General features: G+C 39.2%; 1 protein-coding gene across 1 annotated transcript in view; it reads left to right on the top strand.

Moving 5' to 3' along the window:
* Positions 1-21,516, top strand: part of TAF1 (TATA-box binding protein associated factor 1) — a 66,631-nt gene that overhangs the window by 34,705 nt on the left and 10,410 nt on the right. The window contains 2 exon segments of the mRNA XM_037058082.1: positions 471-563; positions 646-730. Of these exon segments, the coding sequence (XP_036913977.1) occupies positions 471-563; positions 646-730 (178 nt within the window).

Here is a 21,516-nt window from a genome sequence, read left to right as displayed (position 1 = left end):
AAAGAGAGTTAGAGAAACATCAATATGTGGTTGGCTCTCATGCGGCCCCCAATGGGGACCTAGCGTGCAACCCAGGTACGTGCCCTGACTGGGAATCGAACTGGCGACCCTTTGGCTTGCAGCCCGTGCTCAATCCACTGAGCTACACCAGCCAGGGCCTAATTTTTCTTTTGTGTTGTAGGCATATGTTCTGTATGTGTAATGCTATAAAACTTCTGAGTGGGACTAAGGAATAAGAAATTTTAATTATGAGTATGGAGCAAGGGTTCTTACTCTATCATGATATAGGAACCCTTAAAAGGGTACACGGACCCCTTAAATTACATAGTTTTGTGTGATTGTGTGTCTTTGTGGGAAAAGGGTCTATAGTTCTGGCGGAGTCTTAGGAATATCTGTGACCCAATGAAGGTTGAGAATCTCCAGTATAAAGAATGGTTTTTATTTAATTTCTCATGCTTTGTTTTTATTAGTCTTGGCCATTTCATCACCCAGTTAATAAGAAGTTTGTTCCAGATTATTACAAAGTGATTGTCAGTCCAATGGATTTAGAGACTATACGTAAGGTGAGTGATTTGATCTAAGATGTCTTTTTGGAATCCAGTAACTTTGTTTGTGTATCTGAGTACCTAATTCTTTTAATCACAGAATATCTCCAAGCACAAGTATCAGAGTCGAGAGAGCTTTCTAGATGACGTCAATCTTATCTTGGCCAACAGCGTTAAGTACAATGGTGGGTATATCTTCTTGTTTTTTCTCTTTCCATTAATCTATCCATCTGACATTAGTTAGCATTATTAAAATTTAAGTGCATAAGGAAGCCATGAGCATTGATAGCCAGCAGAATCAGTCAGTTGTCGTACTGTGCCTTTTTAAAAGCAGGCACATATTTTAGTGTATGTCATCTACAAAGTTTATTTGTAATTTTTAATGATGAAAAAGCAATGCACATTTATTTTTTTTAACTTTGGAAAGTACAGAAAAATGAGATGAGAAAAATCAAGTAGATATTACTTTGGACTTTGAGTTATCACTACTTTCCATGAGATAATGGAAACTCACCCATGTCTTAGGCCCTTAGATTGAACTTAGGGAAATGTGTGACTTACAGACCATGGCGAGCTTCCTCAGAGCATGGAGTTTTTGCTCAGTGTATGAACTGATTGAGCACCTAATATGTGCTGGCACTGATGCTACAAATACAGAATCAAATTAGATATGGTTTCTGCCTCCACTAGGGTATATAGTTCAGTTAGGGAAACGAAAGAAAAATTATGGAACTTAAGTATTATTGCTAGATGCATGCGGAGTGCCAAAGAAACACAGGAACAGGGTGTCTAAATCAGAGTAGGATTAGAAGCAGCTTTCTAGAAAAGAGTTCTCTTAAGCTGAGTTCTAAAGGATCAATGGATTTTGCTAGGCAGAGAGAACAGTAATATGTAAAGGCACAGAGGACTGAAGTTAGTTATAGGCTTATGAAATAAGTTGTTGGGGTTGCAGTTAAGTGTAAATGTTGGTGAATGACTGGTTGTATGTGGAGAAATACGTAGGAGTCAAATCATAGAGGGGGCCTGTGTGCCATATGCCAAACTTAAGAGTGTTTACTTTATCCTAAGTGAGAGGACATTAAGCAGCGAAATGATGATCCCATATAACTCATTAAGCAAAATAGAAGAGGGAGCTAAGGGCATTTGAGAGAATTGACTAGCATACCGAGGTCTCAATTGAAAGTGCACATGATTCTAGGGCTTTTCTTCAGCAATAATCAGCAGCCCAAGCAGTGTGGCTGTAAGTTTGCCAGAGAGAAAGGACAGAGGTTTGGAGGGAGGAGATTGAGGAGGGGATTTCTGGACAACCAGAAAGACAGATGAGGAAATGAGTAGTCTCAGCAGAGAGAACATAATGTTCCGTATCACAGAGGACTGAAGGAACAGGGTAAATTTGGGGAACTATACTTGACTAGAACCTATATAGTTCACTAAGGGAAGTGGTAGGAGATGAGCCTTCCATTTTTGTTCATCTGGGTTCAGTTAAAAGAATGTACTTTCTTGTGCTTTTCTTACTGCTCATTGGAAATAGAGCATGGAAATGCCCTTTGTTGGGGCAGTTTCCAATCCATTATTATCTCCTGAAAACACCTAGAGCTAATCAGCCAGAATTCTGGTAAAATAGAAGTGTCGGTAGGCTCACTGATGTCCAGTAATGATTATGACAGATGATATACAAGCAGGAGTATTAAGAAAGGCTGCTTGGCCTGGCGATGGCTGGCTTAAGATATGAGGAGCTTATATGTAAAGCAGTAAGAAAAATCCAGAAGATGCTAATTGAGAAAGAACAGGGGGCAGATGGACAAATCACAAATGACCAGAAGGAAATAGCTGATGAATATGAGTAAATATTCAGTTGCACTTAGTAATCAAATGCAAATTGAAACAAAGAGGTGCAATTTTTTTTCACCCGTTAGATGAGCTCATTTATTTAATGGACATATTCAGTGCTAGGGAGGCTTATCGCTGTTGGCAGTGCAAAATTGTCAGACTTTTCTGGAAAGCCCTTTGGCAGCATTGAGAGAGACTTAAAAATAGTTAAGCGAACAGACTTTATAATCCAGTAGGCTTGAATTTGGTTATTGGCGCTGCTGCTTAACAGCAGTGTAATTTTGGATAAGTAACTTCGCCTTTGCTTTTCCATCTGTAAGATGGGAATAATTAATAGAACCCTTCTCAGAGGGCTATTGTGAGGATTAAATAAAATGATGCATATGAGTGCTTAGTGTAGGGTAATAGAATAATAATCCTAATCAGAGATGCCAACAAAAATGTTTATGACAATGTTATTTATGTTAATGAAAAATAACCTGAATGGTTAATGTAAAGGGAATGTTTAGTTATTATGCCATCTGTGTAATGGATTATTATGTAAAGATTGAAAGCTCTTTTTCTTGAAAAAATATAATGGCAACAATGCTTGCAATGTTAAGTGAGAAAAACAACACAGAACTGTTTATTTCATCTCAGTTACACTTTTTAAAAAAGATTATGTATGTATGTATATGTATGTATGTATGTATGTGTCTGTATATATATATATATATTCATATATTCCTAGCCAGGTGACTCAGTTGGTTGGAGTGTCATCCTGTACATCAAAATGTTTCAGGGCACAGACCTAGGTTGCAGGTTCAGTCCCTGGTCATGGTGCAAATAGGAGGCAACTGATTGATGTTTCTCTCTCTCATTGGGGTTTCTCTTTCCCTTCCTCTCTAAAATCAATAAACATATCCCTAGATGAGGGATATATATTATTTATATATATAATATATATATTATATATATAAATAATATATATATATCCGGATTTATTTTTATATTTTTCATGTGATATTTTGACTTCTCAGTTTATATATATTTGCAAATTGTTCAGTTTTTAAAAATATTTTATTTATTTATCTTTAGAGGGGAAGGGAAGGAGAGAAATATCAATGTATGGTTGCCTTTTGTGCATCCCCTTCTGGGAGTTGGCCTGCAGGGAACTGGCCTGCAACCCAGGCATGTGCCCTGACTGGGAATCGAACCGTGATCGTGTGGTTCGCAGGCCCGCGCTCAATCCGCTGAGCTACACCAGCCAGGGCTGTTCAGTTTTTTAAAAAAATTCTAGTGGCCAAATAAAAACAGCTATCTGCATGTCAAATCTGGCTCCAAGGTGCAGTGGGTTATCAACTTCTGGCAGAGTAGAGAACATGCCTCAGTAGATAACCAGTGGGTTATTGACCTCTGGCAGAGTAGATAACATGTCTCAAAATAGGGGTTTTAGCCCTGGCTGGTGTAGCTCAGTGGATTGAGTGCAGGCCTGCGAACCACATGATCACAGTTCGATTCCCAGTCAGGGCATGTGCCTGGGTTGCAGGCCAGTTCCCAGCAGGGGACACACGAGAGGCAACCATACATTGATATTTCTCTCCTTCTCTCCTTCCCTTCCCCTCTAAGAATAAATCAATAAAATAAAATCTTTAAAAAAAGGGGGTTTTATTTCCCCAAAGGAAAGTACATAATGATTTGGTAGCAGCAGTGGAGAGCCTATAAGGCTGACATCACCCTTCCTTAACTAACCAGTGGGTGGCAGTATAAGAAACTTCTGATTAGGTCTGTAGGTGTTAGGTGGTGTCATATGATATGAAATGGGACGTCTTTTGTACTGAAAGGACATCCATCGTGGAGTTGAAGGTGTATATGAGATGTTTCCTACCATTAGGTATTATACACAGTCTAGTACTTTTGCTTCAAACTTGTTTGATTTGGCCAGATATGAACCCGCCTCTGTTTTTAATTAATAGTAACAAAGTTCATGTTGAGTCTATTTCCTGTTTTAAAATTTTTATTTAAAATGTTTTTACTGACCAAAATTAGTAGAATGGTATCTCTAGTTAATATTACTTTGACTCTCCTTTCAAGTCCTTCACATGTAACACTGCATGTAAGTATATTTCCATAGCCTTTTATATCCCTTCATTGACTTATCCGTTACCGTCACATATGTAGTCCATGAGGTATATTGTATAGAGCCAGAATGCTTAGCACTAAAACTAGAGTTATTAGGCAACAACAAGTGGAAGATAAGAACACGGCATATAAAACAGCACCAGCAAGTCTGCGGTACACATCAGAGGACTCGGTCTTGTACCGAAGTGGCGGCGATGGGACTGCACACTGTAATAAAGCTCGAGCCCTTGTGCCCACCAGCTGCCGCATAGGTGCTGAGTCCATCTCAGAGCCTGTTTGTGTTCAGATAACATTTGAAAAGAAGAAACCCAAAATTTGGGATTGGAGCTACTTGCAATGGTCTCAAAAGGCATACAGCATTCCATGTCAGTGAAAGGAAGGTTGTTGAACATAGAGAAATCCCTCCTGAAAAACACAATCCAAAGTTTTGCCAGTCTTAACAAAGCCATAAGGTCATAAGAAGGCAGAGAGAGGCATTACTACCTGTTTGATTAAATTTGAAATGAACTGCACAGTCTGTACCACTAGGTGGTGCCAAGCTATTCACGATGAGATCTTTTTTTCCAAAGTATTGCCTAGGAAGTTCCTCCTCACCTGCTCTTCAAACCCCAAAATCAACAATAGTAAGAAGCCGTCTTCAGCATGGATCTAGGATAGATAGATCCTGTATCAAAAACAGAGCTTGAAGTTTTGGAGTGCTCAGCGGGACCTTTCAGGCTAAAGTAGATGTATAAAATAAATTTACAAAAAAATTTGGGGAGCCCTGGCTGGTGTAGCTCAGTGGATTGAGCGTGGGCCTGCGAATCACACAATCACGGTTCGATTCCCAGTCAGGGCACATGCCTGGGTTGCAGGCCAGTTCCCAGCAGGGGACTCACGAGAGGCAACCATACATTGATATTCCTCTCCTTCCCTTCCCCTCTAAAAGATAAATAAATAAAATCTTTAAAAAAAGTAAATAAGCAAAATATATTTTGTAAAAAATTGGAGAGAACATTTTTTTTCCACTTTTGTTTAAGTCCCAACCCTGCATTAGTTAGCTCTGATAGCTGTTCTGTTTACAGGTCCCTCTGTGGACCTGTTTTGTCCTCTACATGTGCAGCTTAGTATTCAGCCAAAGGCTCGAGGGAGCCTCTCTGCAGATCTTAAATTACTTTTCCATGGAGCTCCCTCCTCTCCAGTTCTGCCCTGCAGTTTCCAGCTTTCTTAGCTTCCTCAGACTTTCAGACACTGTCTCTGTAGCTTAGTGAGACTGCTGTGCCTTGCTTGGGTTTCATGGGAAGCCATGGACAGGTGTAGGGCTCACTTCTTTATTTCCGTTCACGTTGGTCTCTGTTTGAAAATAATTGTTTCATATGTTCGTCTCTAGTTTTCTGGTTGCAGTGGGAAGACTAGTCCAATAGCAGTTACTTCATCATGCCCAGAAGGTCTTTTAATTTTCTTTATTGTGTTTTCTGACACAGAGAAACTTCATTTTTATGTACAGACAGGCCAAAAGTAGGTTTACAGTTTTAATGGAAAATAATACAATAATTAATAAAAATACAAGAGTGGGCTTTGCTTTGCATATTCAACAACTGTAAACCTACTTTTCCCCACACCCTTAAAAAGGGTGAAATATTTTTCAGTCTTTTCTTTTATGGTTTCTGTTTTTGGTATAATTGTTTAAAAGACCTTTCCCATCCCCAAGGTAACTGAACTATATTTTCTTCTACTACATATAATATTTTAAATACTAGCATGTTTATCAATTGTTTTTTCTTTTTTAAAAAAGTATATTTTATTGATTATGCCATTACAGTTGTCCTATTTCCCCCCCTTCATTCCCCTCCATCCTGCACACCCACTCCCCCCGATTCCCCCTCTTTAGTTTATGTCCACGTGTCTCAAGTTCTTTAGAGTCTATATTTCCCATACTGTTATTGCCTTCCCCCCTATTTTCTACCTGTTGTCTATGCTACTTATTCTCTGTACCTTCTCCCCCCTTCTCCTCCTCCCACTCCCCTGTTGCTGACCCTCCATGTGATCTTCATTTCTATGGTTCCACTCCTGATCTAGCTGTCCTCTTAGTTTGCTTTTCTTTTAGGTGTGGTTGTTAATAACTGTGAGTTTGCTCTCCTTTCACTGTTTCTTATATAAGGGCCTTATATAAGAAAAAGAAGATAAAAAATATGGCTGTAGCTCTTTGGATTTCATGACTTGGAATACTTCTTTCCAGCCCCTTCTTGCCTGTAAGGTCTCTTTTGAGAAATCTGCTGACAGTCTGATGGGAACTCCTTTGTAGGTGACTGTCCCCTTATCTCTTGCTGCTTCTAGGATTCTCTTCTTCATTTTCATCTTGGCTAATGTAATGATAATGTGCCTTGGTGTGTTCCTTCTTGGGTCCAACTTCTTTGGGATTCTCTGAGCTTCGTGGATTTCCTGGAAGTCTATTTCCTTTGCCAGATTGGGAAAGTTCTCCTTTATGATTTGTTCAAATATGTTTTCCATTTGTCGCTCTTCCTCTTCCCCTCTGGCACCCCTATAATTCAGATGTTGGAAAGTTTAAAGATGTCCTGGAGGTTCCTAACCCTTTCCTCATTTTTTTGAATTCTTGTTTCTTCATTCTTTTCTGTTTGGTCATTTTTTTCTTCCTTCTGGTCCACTCCTTTGATTTGAGTTCCAGTTTCCTTTCCATCACTATTGGTTTCCTGTGCATTTCCCTTCATTTCAATTAGTTTAGCCTTCATATGTTCCTCTGATTTGTGACTAAAATCAACCAGTTCTGTGAGCATCCTGATCACCAGTGTTTTGAACTGTGCATCTGAGAGGTTCGCTATTTCTTTTTCACTTAGAGTTATCGGCTCTGGGGCTTTGAGTTCTTCTTGAGCCATATTTTGGACTGTTCATGCCTGTTACAGATGAGAAGCGGAGCCCTAGGTGTTCACCAGGACGGGGCCACTCAGTTGCTGGGTTGTGATGCTGTATATGGGGGTGGGGTCAAGGGAAATCAATGGCGGTCTCCTCTGCCTCCTCCCACCACTGGGGCTCGAGTGGTCATCTCACTGCTCACACCTCTGCTGGTTTATCTGCGTGCGAATGTGTGACCGAGGTCAGTCTGCCCCACACCCTCACTGGGTCAGCGATGCTACCCCGGCTTCCTGTGCGTCTGGGTTGCCTGGGGGATCCTTCCTGCCTGACCCTGCTCCGCTGCTGGCTCCGCCTCTCTTACTGGTCCCGGTTGAGCGGTTCATTGTTGTTGGACTTCTGGTTCGTTGTTGTCAGACTTCCGTATAGTTCAGTTTTCTGTTCTTTGGCTGCGTCTTTGTTTACTAAACCTTTGTTGTATTCAAACTTGGTTGTGGGAGAAGGCACAGTGTTTCCACCTATGCCTCCATCTTGGTGGAAGTCTTTAGCTTCATTATAATTGTATGGGACCACCAGCATAGATTCAGTCCATCATTGACCAAATTATCATATTGCAGCAGATCACTGTACTTCTCTCCAAATCTATGCTATGAGACTACTCTGTAAGTTTAGCCCTTAATAAATAATAAAGATTCTTTTTTTCTGTTAATGACTTTTCTGAGATTGGGGCCAGGATAGAAATATTCCTACATAAAGGTTAAGTCTGTCGTTTCATTGAAGAAAGTAAAATCTCTTTCAATCCTGCTTTAGCCTCTTGCTGTCATCCTTTCTCTTTTTCTTCACAGCCAGATTTTTTTGTTTGTTTTTATTGTGGTAAAGTATACACAAAAATATTCACCTTTTAAACCATTTTAAGTGTATAATTCAGTGGTACTAAGTGCATTCACAGTGTTGTATAATCATCCCCACTATCTATTTCCAGAACTTTTTCATTATCCCAAACAGAAAGTCCATACCCATTAAGCAATAGCCCCATTCTCCCATTCCCCCAGCCCTTGGTAATCTCTATTTTACTTTCTGTGAATTTGCCTCTTCTAGGTACCTCGTGGAAGTGGAATCATAAAATACATGGAATGTTTGTCTTTTTGTGTCTGTCTTATTTCACTTAACATAATGTTTTCAAGGTTCATCTATGTGGTAGCATGGAGCATTGGATTTTTTTAGGAGTATGTAACATCTCTCTCCTGTTCTTTGCCTGCTATTCATGCCTCACTTAGCTTTAATCTGGCTTCTGCCATGCCCAACATACCTAGTGAACAGGGTAGCATAATTGCCAGATTTAGTGGGTGCTTTTTAGTCCTTACCTTGACCTCACCCCAGTATTTGACATCCTTGACCAATCTTCTGTGACTTTCAACTCTTCTTTTTCTCCTACCTCTTAGCCCATTCCCTTTCAGTTTCCTTTGCTGAATGATGTTCTGCCTAGTCCTGTAACTTCAGCCACCGCACCACCTCTTTCCTTGAAGACTCTCAACTCAGTTCTGGGCAAAGACCTAATACTTCCAAACACCTGCTGAACATTTCTTTTCTTTTTTTTTTTTCAATTTTTTTATTTAATTATTTTTCAAGTACAGTTTTCTGTCTATTACTCCCATCCCATCCCACCACCCATCCTCCCCCCTCCCTCCCATTTCCACCCTTCTCAGTTGTTGTCCATGTATCCTTTATATAGGTTCCTCTTGAACATTTCCTTTTGGATGTTCCCGTGGAACTTCAGACGTGCCTCAAACTCAATGTTCTTATTTCCTTTTCTATTCCAACTTCTCTGTCTTTTAACTTGACTTACTCCCTTACTGTTTCCAGTCTGGATTTACTGGGGCACTAGCATCACCCAGTAGCTACATCTAGAAAACTCATTTATTCTTTATTCTTTCCCTTGAGTAAATCCCCAATTTTCAATATGTCACTAAAGCCCTTATTATATTCTGCCTAGATTATTATAATAAATTATCACCTGGCTGATGTCTCAACCTGTAGACTTAACTCTTTCTAACCTATCATTCACATTCCTGTCAGGTAGACCTATTTAAAAAAATTTTTTTAAGTTTATATTTCTTATAAAAAATCAAAGAATAAGTATATAAAATTAAAGCTTTTGCCTACCCTTCCATTCCTATCTCCCATAGTTTCATTCCATGCTTTTTTCTGTACTTATACAAAACACGTTTAATAATTACACAGTGTTTTTAAATTTATTTTTTTATAAAAATGCCATTTTGTAATTATTCTATGATTTGCTCTTTGCTCATGAATATATATCCTTTTTTAAACTTATATTTTAAAATATACTCAAGAAATTATAAAAATAATACAAAGAGTCTGATGTACCCTTTGCCTAGCTACTTCCAGTGGTGACACCCTGCATGGCTGTAGTTCAAAATCAAAACCAGGACATTGATATTAGGATATTACCATGAATTAGATTATAGACCTTACTCACTTTGTACCTTTTCAAAAATCTGTACTTGTGCATGTTTGTGTATAGCTTTATGCCGTCATGTAACTACCACCACAGTCAAGATGTAGAACTGTTTTCTTACCACAAAACAATTCCCTGATGTAACCTCTTTGTATCTGCTGCAGCCCCGCATGCTCCCACCACTGTCTTTATCTCCTGGCAACTGCTTAACTGATCTCTCAATAGTTTTTACATTTGAGCCTGTTAGATAAAGAATAATACGTTTTTGAGATTGACTCTTTTCAATAAGCGTCTCTTGAGATCCATCCAAATTCTTATATGTATCAATTATTTTTAAAAAATTGTTGAGTAGCATTTTCCATTGTACCAGAGTTTGTTCAGCTCACTGAAGGACATTGAGATTTCCAGTATTTTCCTATTCTGAACAAGGCTGCTGTGAACATTCATATACAGGTTTTTGTGTGAATATAAATTTTCATTTCTCTGGGATAAATACTGAAGAGTATGATGGAAAATGTATGTTTAATTTCTATAAGAAATTGCCATACTCTTTTTCCAGAGTACCTATGCCATTTTACATTCCCATCAGCAATGTATGAAGGATTTAGTTTCTCTGTAGTATTATTTAGTATTACTGCTCTTGAAAAAATTTTACCTGGTGTTCTATCTCATTGTGGTTTTACTTTGCATTTCCCAAATGTCTATTGATGTTAAACATTTGTTGGTATGTTTATTTGCCATCTGTGTGTTTTCTTTGGTGAAGTGTCTGTTCATTTCTTGGCCCCAGCTTTAACTGTGTTGTTTTCTTATTAATAATGAGCTTTGAGGATTCTTTATATAAATGTTTACCTAAATTCTTTAGGTAAATGTTACTTATCAGATAAATGATGTACAAAGATTTTCTCTGTCTGTGTCTTTTCAGTCTCTTATGTTTAATTTTGATGAAGCCCAATTTACCAAATTTTGTCTTTTTGTATAGTGTTTCTGGTATATATCTAAGAATTCTTTGCTTAACCCAAGGTCACAAAGATTTTCACATGTTGTCTTGGAAAAGTTTGGAGTTGTAGTGTTTTACATTTAAATCCATGATCCATTTTGAAATAATTTTTGTATACAGTATGAGGTTTAGGTTCAGGTTCATTTTCTTTTTCCCTGTGAATGTCCAGTTGGTCTATATTATTTGTTGAGAAGACTATCCTTACTCCTCTGAATTGCTTCTAGCAACTTTGTCAAAAATCATTTGAGTGTGTGGATCTATTTGGGGGTTTATTTTGTTCCATTGATCTTCTATATCTATCCCTTTACACACAACTGTAGAGTAAGTCTTAGGCAGAGTGATTTCCCCTCACTTTATTCATTTTTAATCATTTTTCAATTACAGTTGACTTACTTTATTCTTTTTTTAAAATTATTTATATATATATATATATATATATATATATATATTATTGATTATACCATTACAGTTGTTCTAGTCCCCCTTCATTCCCCTCCACCCTGAACACCCCCTCCCCCACCATTTAGTTTATGACCACGTGTCTCAAGTTCTTTAGATTCTATATTTCCCCCACTATTCTTGCCTTCCCCCTCTCTATTTTCTACCTACTGTCTATGCTATTTTCTGTACCTTCTCCCCCCTTCTCCTCCTCCCACTCCCCTGTTGCTAACCCTCCATGTGTTCTTCATTTCTATGGTTCCGATCCTGATCTAGCTGTCCTCTTGGTTTGCTTTTGTTTTGGGTGTGGTTGTTAATAACTGTGACTTTGCTGTGCTTTCACTGTTCATATTTTTCATCTTCTTTTTCTTAGATAAGTCCCTTTAACATTTCATATAATAAGGGCTTGGTGATGATGAACTCCTTAAACTTGACCTCATCTGAGAAGCACTTTATCTTTCGTTCCATTCTAAATGAAAACTGTGCTGGATAGAGCAGTCTTGGCTGTAGGTCTTTGGATTTCATGACTTGGAATACTTCTTTCCAGCCCCTTCTTGCCTGTAAGGTCTCTTCTGAGAAATCCGCTGACAGTCTGATGGGAACTCCTTTGTAGGTGACTGTCCCCTTATCCCTTGATGCTTCTAGGATTCTCTCCTTCATTTTCATCTTAGCTAATGTAATGATAATGTGCCTTGGTGTGTTCCTTCTTGGGTCCAACTTCTTTGGGACTCTCTGAGCTTCCTGGACTTCCTGGAAGTCTATTTCCTTTGCCAGACTGGGGAAGTTCTCCTTTATTATTTGTTCAAACAAGTTTTCCACTGGTGGCTGTTTTTTCCCCCTTCTGGTACCCCTATAATTTGGATGTTGGAACGTTTAAAGATGTCCTGGAGGTTCCTAAGCCTCTCCTGATTTTTTTTTTTGAATTCTTGCTTCTTCATTCTTTTCTGGTTGGATGTTTCTTTCTTCCTTCTGGTCCACTCCATTGATTTGAGTCCCAGTTTCCTTTCCATCACTATTGGTTTCCTATGCATTTTCCTTCATTTCAATTAGTTTAGCCTTCATATGTTCCTCTAATTTGTGACTATAATCAACCAGTTCTGTGAGCATCCTGATCACCAGTGTTTTGAACTGTGCATCTGAGAGGTTCGCTATTTCTTTTTTGCTTAGAGTTATCGGCTCTGGGGCTTTGAGTTCTTCTTGAGCCATAATTTGGACTGTTGGTGCCTGTTATGTATGAGGGGCAGAGCCCTAGGTGTTCACCAGAGTGGGGCCACTCAGTTGCTGGGTTGTGACGCTGTATGTGGGGTTGGGGTCAAAGAGAAGCAATGGCGGTCACGTCTGCCGCCACCGCTGCCACCGTTGCTGGGGCCTGCAAGTTCCGTCCCACTGCGCGCGAATGTGCGATCATGGTCAGCCCTCCGCATCTGGGTTTACCTGCTGGGGCCTGCACGGTCCGTCTCACTGCTCACACCTCTGTTGGTTTATCTGTATGCGAATGTGTGACCAAGGTCAGTCTGCCCCTCACTCTCACTGGGTCCACAATGCTACCCCGGCTGCCTGCGCGCCTGGGTCGGGGGATCCTTCCTGCCCGACCCTGCTCTGCGGCGGGCTCCGCCCCTCTTACCGGTCCTGGTTGAACGGTTCGTTGTTGTCGGACTTCCGTATAATTCAATTTTCTGTTCTTTGGCTGTGTCTTTGTTCTCCAAACCTTTGTTGTATTCAAACTTGGTCGTGGGAGAAGGCACAGTGTTTCTGCCTATGCCTCCATCTTGGCGGAAGTCTTTATTCTTTTTCTAAGTTGTTTTCTTATTCATTTGCCTTTTCAGATAAACTTTAGAAGAATCTTGTCTGCATCTATAAAAAAGTTCTGCTGGGACTTTTAAAGGAATTGAGTTAGTCCTGTAGATCATTTTGGGAAGAATTGACAACTTCACTGATTCTGTCTGTGTTAGAACATATAAATATCTGTCATTTTGTTTAATGCATTCCGTATATATTTATCATAGTTTATATAATCATTCCTCTGTTGGGCATTATAAAGTGTTTCTATAATGCTGGTTTGCAAGCAGTTTTTTACTAGTTTTATATTTCATTGCTACCATTGTATGCCTGTAGGAATATTTCTGTAGGAAATTTTGATAAATGATCTGAAAGGTTTCCAAAACAGTTATACCTGTTTATAGTAAGAATAATAGTCACAGAGAAAGCCTTTTTTCTTACAGTCTCTCCAAACACTGGGAATTCCCAATGTTTAAAAAGCTTTGCCAGTCAAATTACTTCTATAAAGTTCAAGTGTATAATAACTTAAAGCAAAACTTTCCATCATAAAAAATGACACGCTCATTTGAAAACATCAGACCATACAGAATTATACAAAGTGAAAAAAGAAAAATCTCTCTGTCCTTTTCCTCCTTCCATCCCATTCTCTAGAGTAGCCAGGGTTTTGTGTGGAGCATTCTGGATGCTTTTCTGTACATATATATACTTTTTCTTTTTTGACAAAAGAAATATATTTACATTCTGTTGACAATATGTATATTATGGACATTTTTTTCATTCATACAAGTGTGTTATCTTGTTTAAAGTCTGTTCTTTTGTGATTTAGAAAAGGCAAAGGAATGAAATGAATGTCATTAGGAATATTTCTGTAAAAGTGTCTAAATTGGATTTCCACTTTGTTTTTTAAAAAAATACTGTGGCTGAAGTAGAAGTAGGTTTCCCAGTGGTTGTTGTCATTTGACATTTCTTGAGAATACTGCTTCGTTGTTTGAGAATTCAGCGTTCTCTTAACTTTGTTGAGGAATAGACATTTTGGGTCTGTAACTTAACTAGTCCTCCTCTCTTACGTACTGTACTAACTGAGTAGATAGTGATGGGGCAATCTGGTATAAGGCGGTGAGCTTGTCACTGAAAGTCTGTACTTGTGGTGAGTGAGATAGTATAGTAAGTCAGTAAACAAGTGTACACCAAGACATACTAAGGTTCAATACAATAAAGTTCACATTTTTTAAAATACCTTTGGGGAAAAATGATTATTATTTATTAAAAGTAAAAGGAAGCACAGGGAAAAAAAAGACTTTCTTTTAGCCATGGAGCTCTCTCTAAATGTGTTTTCAAGGCATCTTTGTGGTGCCAGGAAAAACAACACAAAACCTTACTGTGAAGAATATAGAATTAATGTTGATTTCCCCCTTGTTTATTCTCCATAAGCTATTGTAGTTGGTATCATGTAAAGTTGGGTAAAGAGCATTGAAATAAAAATGGCCTGGCTGGTGTAGCTCAGTGAATTGAGTGCGGGCCTGTGAACCCCACGATCGCGGTTCGATTCCCAGTCAGGGCACATGCCTGGGTTGCAGGCCGGTTCCCAGCAAGGGACTCACGAGAGGCAAGCATACATTGATATTTCTCTCCTTCTCTCCTTCCCTTCCCCTCTAAGGATAAATAAAGGTAATAAAATCTTTATTTTAAAAAAAAAGTATTCTTTCAGAAAAAAAAAGAAAGAAAAATGGCCAAATCTAATAAGTGATTGCTGTAAGCCCCATAAAGGCAGGGACTGTGTTTGTCTCATTTCCCTAGTGCTTAGGATAATACTTGGCACATAGTAGATACTCAGTAAGTATCTGTTGAGTGAACTAGGGACCAAAGATAAAGAGGTGCAGTACCAGGAAAGAGTGGAGAGTGGTCTATGGAAGCCATAGGACCAGAGTTTCAAGGGGAGTGAGTGGCAGTTGTAAATTCAACACAAGGTTGCTAGAATCGAGTCTGAGAAATGTTCATTGGATTTGGCGGTTAGCCTATCACTGTGGGCTTGATGAGAACAGCTTCGCTGAAGTGTTCTTTAACACTGCTTCATTCTGTGACACAGTCACAACTTTATCTACAGTCCCTTAGTACTTTGCACATTATTGAAATTGTGAGTGTGTGCATATGCATCTTCCATGAGACCAGAAAGGGCATCAAGGACAAGGACCTCTCCCGTTTCTTTATTTGCTTGTTCTGTTTTTTTTTTTTTAATTTCAATTTTGTATCACCAGAACGTGGCACCATACATGGCTTATATTAAGGGCTTAAAAATGAAAAGTCAAGCCCTATTATAAATTTTACTCTATAGGAAAAGGTGTTGTAAAGTAGATTGTTAGTTTTCTAATAGTTCTAGAGATATGACATGAGTGTGTTTAGCCAAGTAGATTGTATCTGTATCTGTCTATATGTTTTTTAAGTTCCTAAATGGAATGGCGATGCATTTGGAACTAAAGCATTTTTAGGTTTGGGGGAGCTTTTCATCAAACAGGTCCTGAATATAAATCGTACTCTTGCCCAGTGAGATTTGTTACCTCACTTCCCCCGTGGATAGTTCTGAGCTTCTTGAGTTTGTATTCAGATTCTGGGTGGCGTTCTGTTACTGTGATTTGAGAGATCAAACCTCATCTTGGAAACTAAACATCTTAATTTGCCTTTGATCCACATTCTATATAATGTAAGAGCCTAGCTACAGTCTGAAAGATTATATTTCGCTTCTCTTTTCGCCTTTTGTGGACCTAGTTTGAGGTAACTATCTAAGAATTGGGAGAGCCTATCTCTTTGGATCTATGGATTATGCATAGTTGAATTTAGTAATTCTAGTTTCTTTAGGAATTAGCTGTGCATTTTTTGGTCTTTTTTTTTCTTTTAAAATCTGGCACTGATTGTGTAAGCTGCCTTGCTACTCAGATTTTATTTTATTTTTTAATTTTAATGATTCACATTGGAATACATGCGTATCACCCACACTGATCACTGTCGAGATAATGACTTGTGCTTGTCTTGGCGGGTACTCGTTTTCTTAGGAGGAAGGTTATTTTTAGTATTTGTGGAAAGGTTCTCAAAGGAAATGTGAGCTTAGAAGCGATCACCGACCTCCTTCTCTCCTTAGCTGTACGTGACTGCTCACCAACTTGACTGGCGTTTTTCTCTGAAACCCTTCAAAATAGCAATGATACTTGCTTTCCCTCTCTAACTAGAAACACAAAGCTTATAACTTTTCTTTGTCCTTGCATCACTAATGGGGTGGATTAACTTAGAAATGACAAAAAAAAAAAGGAAACTTCCTGATTTTAGTGGAATAGCAGTTTCCTGAAGCTATCATTGGAATTACCACTATTTAAGGACATTTGGGTATGAATGAATTACATACAATACTTTTAGGTTACTGTCGGTTCTTATTCGGAAAGAGGGAAAATATAAATAAATATTTTTTTCTAGATATTTATGGTTGGTTTGCCAGGATTTATTTTATTTTATTTTATTTTAATCCTCACCTGAGGACATGTTGACTGATTTTAGAGTGAGAGAGAGGGAAACAAACATTGATCAGTTGCCTCCCATATACGCCCTGACCAGGGATTGAACCCGCAACCTTTTTGGTGCCCGAAATAACACTCCAACTAACTGAGCCACTTGGCTGGGGCAGATTTGCCATGATTTAATGAAGAGAGAGAGAGAGAGAGAGAGACAGCAAAATATCGAGAAAAGCATTTCTTTCTGTAAAAGAGTAGCTTATTCTCCTATAGGAGGCACAGTGGTCATTCATAGATGGCCTTCTATTTCATACTCATTTTCATGTCATTCTGAAATTTATGCTTTACAAAATAATTCTGATTTTCTGTATAGTAACCATTTAGGAAATGGGAAATTGGAATTCAGTTTCTGCCTCCCCCCCAACACACAAAATAGCCTCAGCACTTTTATTTCTCCCACAGTGGCCCTGCTATCTTTGTGTGTCTCCACACTGGACTCTCCTTTTATTTCTAAGCTGTGAAACATAAAATTGATCATCTTTTAGTAAGCTCCTGATTGCTTCAGAATACAGAGCAAGGGTTTTTAGCTTTATGGAGGTAGTTAGGGTCCCTTTTGAGAGTCTGGTGAAGAAACAGATTTTGTACCCAGAACAGTTTATATTACACACAAAATTTTGTTTACAGTTTTAGGAAGCTCATGGTTCTCTTTCTCATTACCATCCTGTTCAAAAATACCTGGTGTAGGTAGAGATAAGAAAACATCTGGCCCTGGCTGGTATAGCTCAGTGGATTGAGCTCAGGCCTGCGAGCCATAGAATTGCTGTTCGATTCCCAGTCAGGGCACATGCCTGGGTTGCAGGCCAGTTCCCAGCACAGGACGCACAAAGAGACAACCATACATTGATATTTCTCTCCCTCTCTCCTTCCCTTCCCCTCTAAAGATAAATAAATAAAATCTTTTTTAAAAAAGAAAAAATATCTGGGTATTTTTGTCCCTTTTTGGTGATGTAAACAGTGGTTTGCCATCTCCATCACCATCTTTCACCCAAAATATTTCAGTGCTACTTTGAATATACTCAAGTAATAAAATTAAATAACTGAAACTCTTGTAACTCTTGAGAACATGGACTGTCAGAAACTGAGAACAAACACAGCTGGTAATCAAAACACGTAGACAAGTGTAACAGCTATGTAGTAGGTATATATATTTTTATATTCTGGGAGTATTAGTGAGTATTTCTTTAGAGTTGTATGTTGCAAAGAAAATGGGAAGGGAAGCCCTGGCCAGGGAGCATTCGTTAGAGTGTTGTCCGAATACGCTAAGGTGTTGTGGCTTCGATGCCCAGTCAGGGCACAGACAAGAAGCAACCAATGAATGCATCAATAAGTAGAAAAACAGATTGATGTCTGTCTCTGTCTGCCTGTCTGTCAATCTCTCTCTTCCCCTTCTCCCTCCCTCCCCCTCCTTCTCTCTCTCATTTTCTTCCCCCTCTTCCCCCTCTCTCTTTCTCTTCCCCCATTTCCTTCTCTCTCAAAAAAAATCAATAAATAAAATAAAAAAAGAAAACGGGGAGGGAAGCGGTCCCACTTTAAATCTTCGCATTTGTATAAAACTAAATTTTCCCTGTGTCATAAATGAGAGCATTGAGATGTTGAAGGGTTGGTTTACGTTTAGGTATTAAAACTAAAGTAGAGCCCTGGCTGGAGTGCATTACTCAGTGCATTGAGCTCTGGCCCGAGAACCAAAAGGTCTCCAGTTTGATTCCCAGTCAGGGCACATGCCTGGGTTGTGGGCCAGGTTCCTGGTTGGGGGCGTGTGAGAGGCAGCCAATGGATGTTTCTCTCACACATCGCCGTTTCTCTCCCCCTTTTTCTCCTTTCCCCCATCTCTGAAAAGAAATAAAATCTTCAAAAAAAAAAAGAACCGAAGTAGAATAAATGCTGAATTCTTCATCTGTAGTCTGGATTTTTAGCCATGAGGCAGGTCCTTGTAGATAGCAGAGCCAGTGTGATCTAAGAAATTGCTCTAGTATTGGCTTGGTGAAGGAGGCCTATAACCTGTTTACAGCCCTTTTCTCTAGCATCATGCATTGCTATCAACATGAAAACATGTCTGATAATTTTGCAGTTTTTCTCCATTGGTATTTTGAGAACCAACCTCCCGGTGGCCCTAGGAGATTAGAGCTCTAGAAACTTGAGCTGCAGTCTTATCGCTTAAACAATTCTTGATTGTGGGCCAGCTCTGGCTATATTTATGTGTCCTAAGCATCCTCATGGTTGACTTCGTTTTCTTTCTGGTTTATTTGTATTTGGCCCAGTCGATTTGTGTAAGGACTCAACTTTATTTTACATCTTTTAAAGAATAGGTGGCATATACTTGTGAGAGGTTTTAACTGAAAGACGTATTTGTTCATATAATAGCTTGTAATAGAGTAGGTGTGGCATGAAAGCTTTACATGCACATGTGGTATATTTTTTATTCTTTTTTTAAAGACTTTATTTATTTATTTATCTTTAGAGGGGGAGGGAAGGAGAGAAGGAGAGAAATATCAATGTGTGGTTGCCTCTCGTGAGTCCCCTGCTGGAAACCGGCCTGCAACCCAGGCATGTGCTCTGACTGGGAATCGAACTGTGATCCTCTGGTTCGCAGGCTTGTGCTCAATCCACTGAGCTACACCAGCCAGGCTATTTTTTTATTCTTTACATCTTGATAAACAGAAGGTTTAACGGAGGGATCACCTCCTCTGTGAAGCCTTTTCTGGTTCCTCTTTCCCTTTTACCGCCCAGAATCGGCCACTTCTGCCCCTGTGCCTCAACTAAACCCCTTATGTATTTTTTCACAAATAGTCTTTCCTATTTGTTTATAGTCTATCTCACTGGTACACTAGAAGCTTCTTGAGGATGTGGTCTGTCTCACTCCTTTCTGTGTATAATGCCTGGCACATAGAAAGCACTAAAATATGTCTTATGAACAAATGGGTGAATAAACAGTATACAGAGTATTATAAAGCACTTAAGACGGGGATTAAAAACTCAGATGCCTTCAGGGTCCAGGCATAAAGGAGTTAAGCAGACCTGGGTAGGGACTCTGGTAACACGCCTTATCTAAAAGGGGCAGCTGTTGCTCAGCTTCAGCTACTTGCTGCCTTGTGGGAATGCTGAGCCTGCGTTGCCAGGCCTTTTCATTTTTTTTATTGGTTTGAGAGATAGAAACATCGATTTGTTGTTCCACTTATTTATGCATTCATTAGTTGATTATTTTCAAAAAAGTTTTTAAATTGATTTGAGAGAAAGAAACATCACTTCGTGGTTCCACTTATTTGTGCATTCACTGGTTGCTTCTTACATGTTCCCTGACCTAGGTTTGAATCCACTACCTTGGTGCATTGTGACACCACTCTAACTAAGTGAGCTGTCTTTTCTTTTCATCTTTTAAGAGAAGTTAGACATTTGGGTTTTTGTATAAAATCTCTTGATTGTTGTCATACCACATGTGCATCTAAATATAGATAAATATAAGTAAATAATATACGACATGTGCATCTAAATCTCTTGAAATGTTGTCAATTAAGGTTTTTAAAAATTTAATCAAGGCATAATTTACATACAAAAAGTTATATATATTATAGATGTATATAGCTCAATCCATTTTCACAAACTGGACTGATTTTTTCAAAAATTTTCATCCAGCCCTGGCTGGTGTAGCTCAGTGGATTGAGCGCGGGCCTGCGAACCAGATGATCGCGGTTCGATTCCCAGTCAGGGCACATGCTTGGGTTGCAGGCCAGTTTCTGGCAGGGACCAGTTCCCTGCAGGGGATGCACCAGAAGCAACCATACATTGCTGTTTCCTTCCTCTCTCCTTCCCTTTCCCTCTAAAGATAAATAAATAAAATTTTAAAAAAATAAATAATTAAAAAAAAATTTTCATCCAAGGACATACTTACTGATTTTAGAGAGAGGGGAAGGGTGGGAGAAAGAAAGGGAGAGAAACATTGATGTGAGAGAGAAACATCAGTCAGTTGCCTCTTGCATACACCCTGACTGGGGACCAAACCTGCAGCCTAGGCACATGCTCTGACTGGACATCGAACCCGTGACCTTCTGGTGTTTGGGATGATGCTCCCACCAGCTGAGCCACATTGGCTGGGGCTGATTTTTTGTGTGTGGGGGGGCCAAACAAAACTGAATTGACCTGCAAGCCACCAGTTTGCAACTTGTGACAAAGGCCATATGGCAGGGGTGTCAGAGTCATTTTCACCAGGGGCCACAACAGCCTCGTGGTTGCCTTCAAAAGGCTGAATGTACTTTTAGGACTGTATGAATGTAACTACTCCTTAACTGTTAAGTGAGAGCTTGGTGCTGCCGCTGGGTAGAAACAAGGTGGAGGGCTGGATTCAGCCCACAGGCCTTGTGTTTGCCACCTGTGCCGTATGGGGAACTATATAATTTCATTAAGAATCACCTAATAGGTAAGAGTGTCTTAAAGAGACGCACAAACCAAATGCAATGTGTGGGACTTATTTGGATAATGATTCAAAGGAATGAAATGTAAAAGAACATTTAACTTGAGTATTGACTGGCTGTCTAATAATGTTATTGTTGTTATTTTAGATCTAATATAGTTGGTTTTTTAATAGACTTTATTTTTTTGAGCAGCTTAGAGTAAAATTGAGCTAAAGGTATAGAGATTTCCAGTATATGTGCGCCCCATACACATGCACAGCGTCCCCCATCACCAACATCCGGCACTCGAGTCGTACATTGGTCACCCTCAATGAACCTGCATTGACACATCATCACCACACAAAGCCCGCGTTTACATTAGGGTTCACTCTTGCTGTTGTATATTCTATGGGTTTCGACAGTGCTATAGTATCATACATTGTTATTTTTTAAAAGGGTCCCTAAAGATTCATACTGAATAATTTCTGGGTGAAATGAAATGATATTGGAGTTGGCTTTAAAATAATTTGGGAAGCAC

Source organism: Sturnira hondurensis, unplaced genomic scaffold (assembly GCF_014824575.4).
Source record: "Sturnira hondurensis isolate 20B ecotype Veracruz unplaced genomic scaffold, ASM1482457v3 Scaffold0000982, whole genome shotgun sequence".
Classification (NCBI taxonomy): Eukaryota; Metazoa; Chordata; class Mammalia; order Chiroptera; family Phyllostomidae; genus Sturnira; species Sturnira hondurensis.
This window is presented reverse-complemented; position numbering and strand designations above follow the sequence as displayed.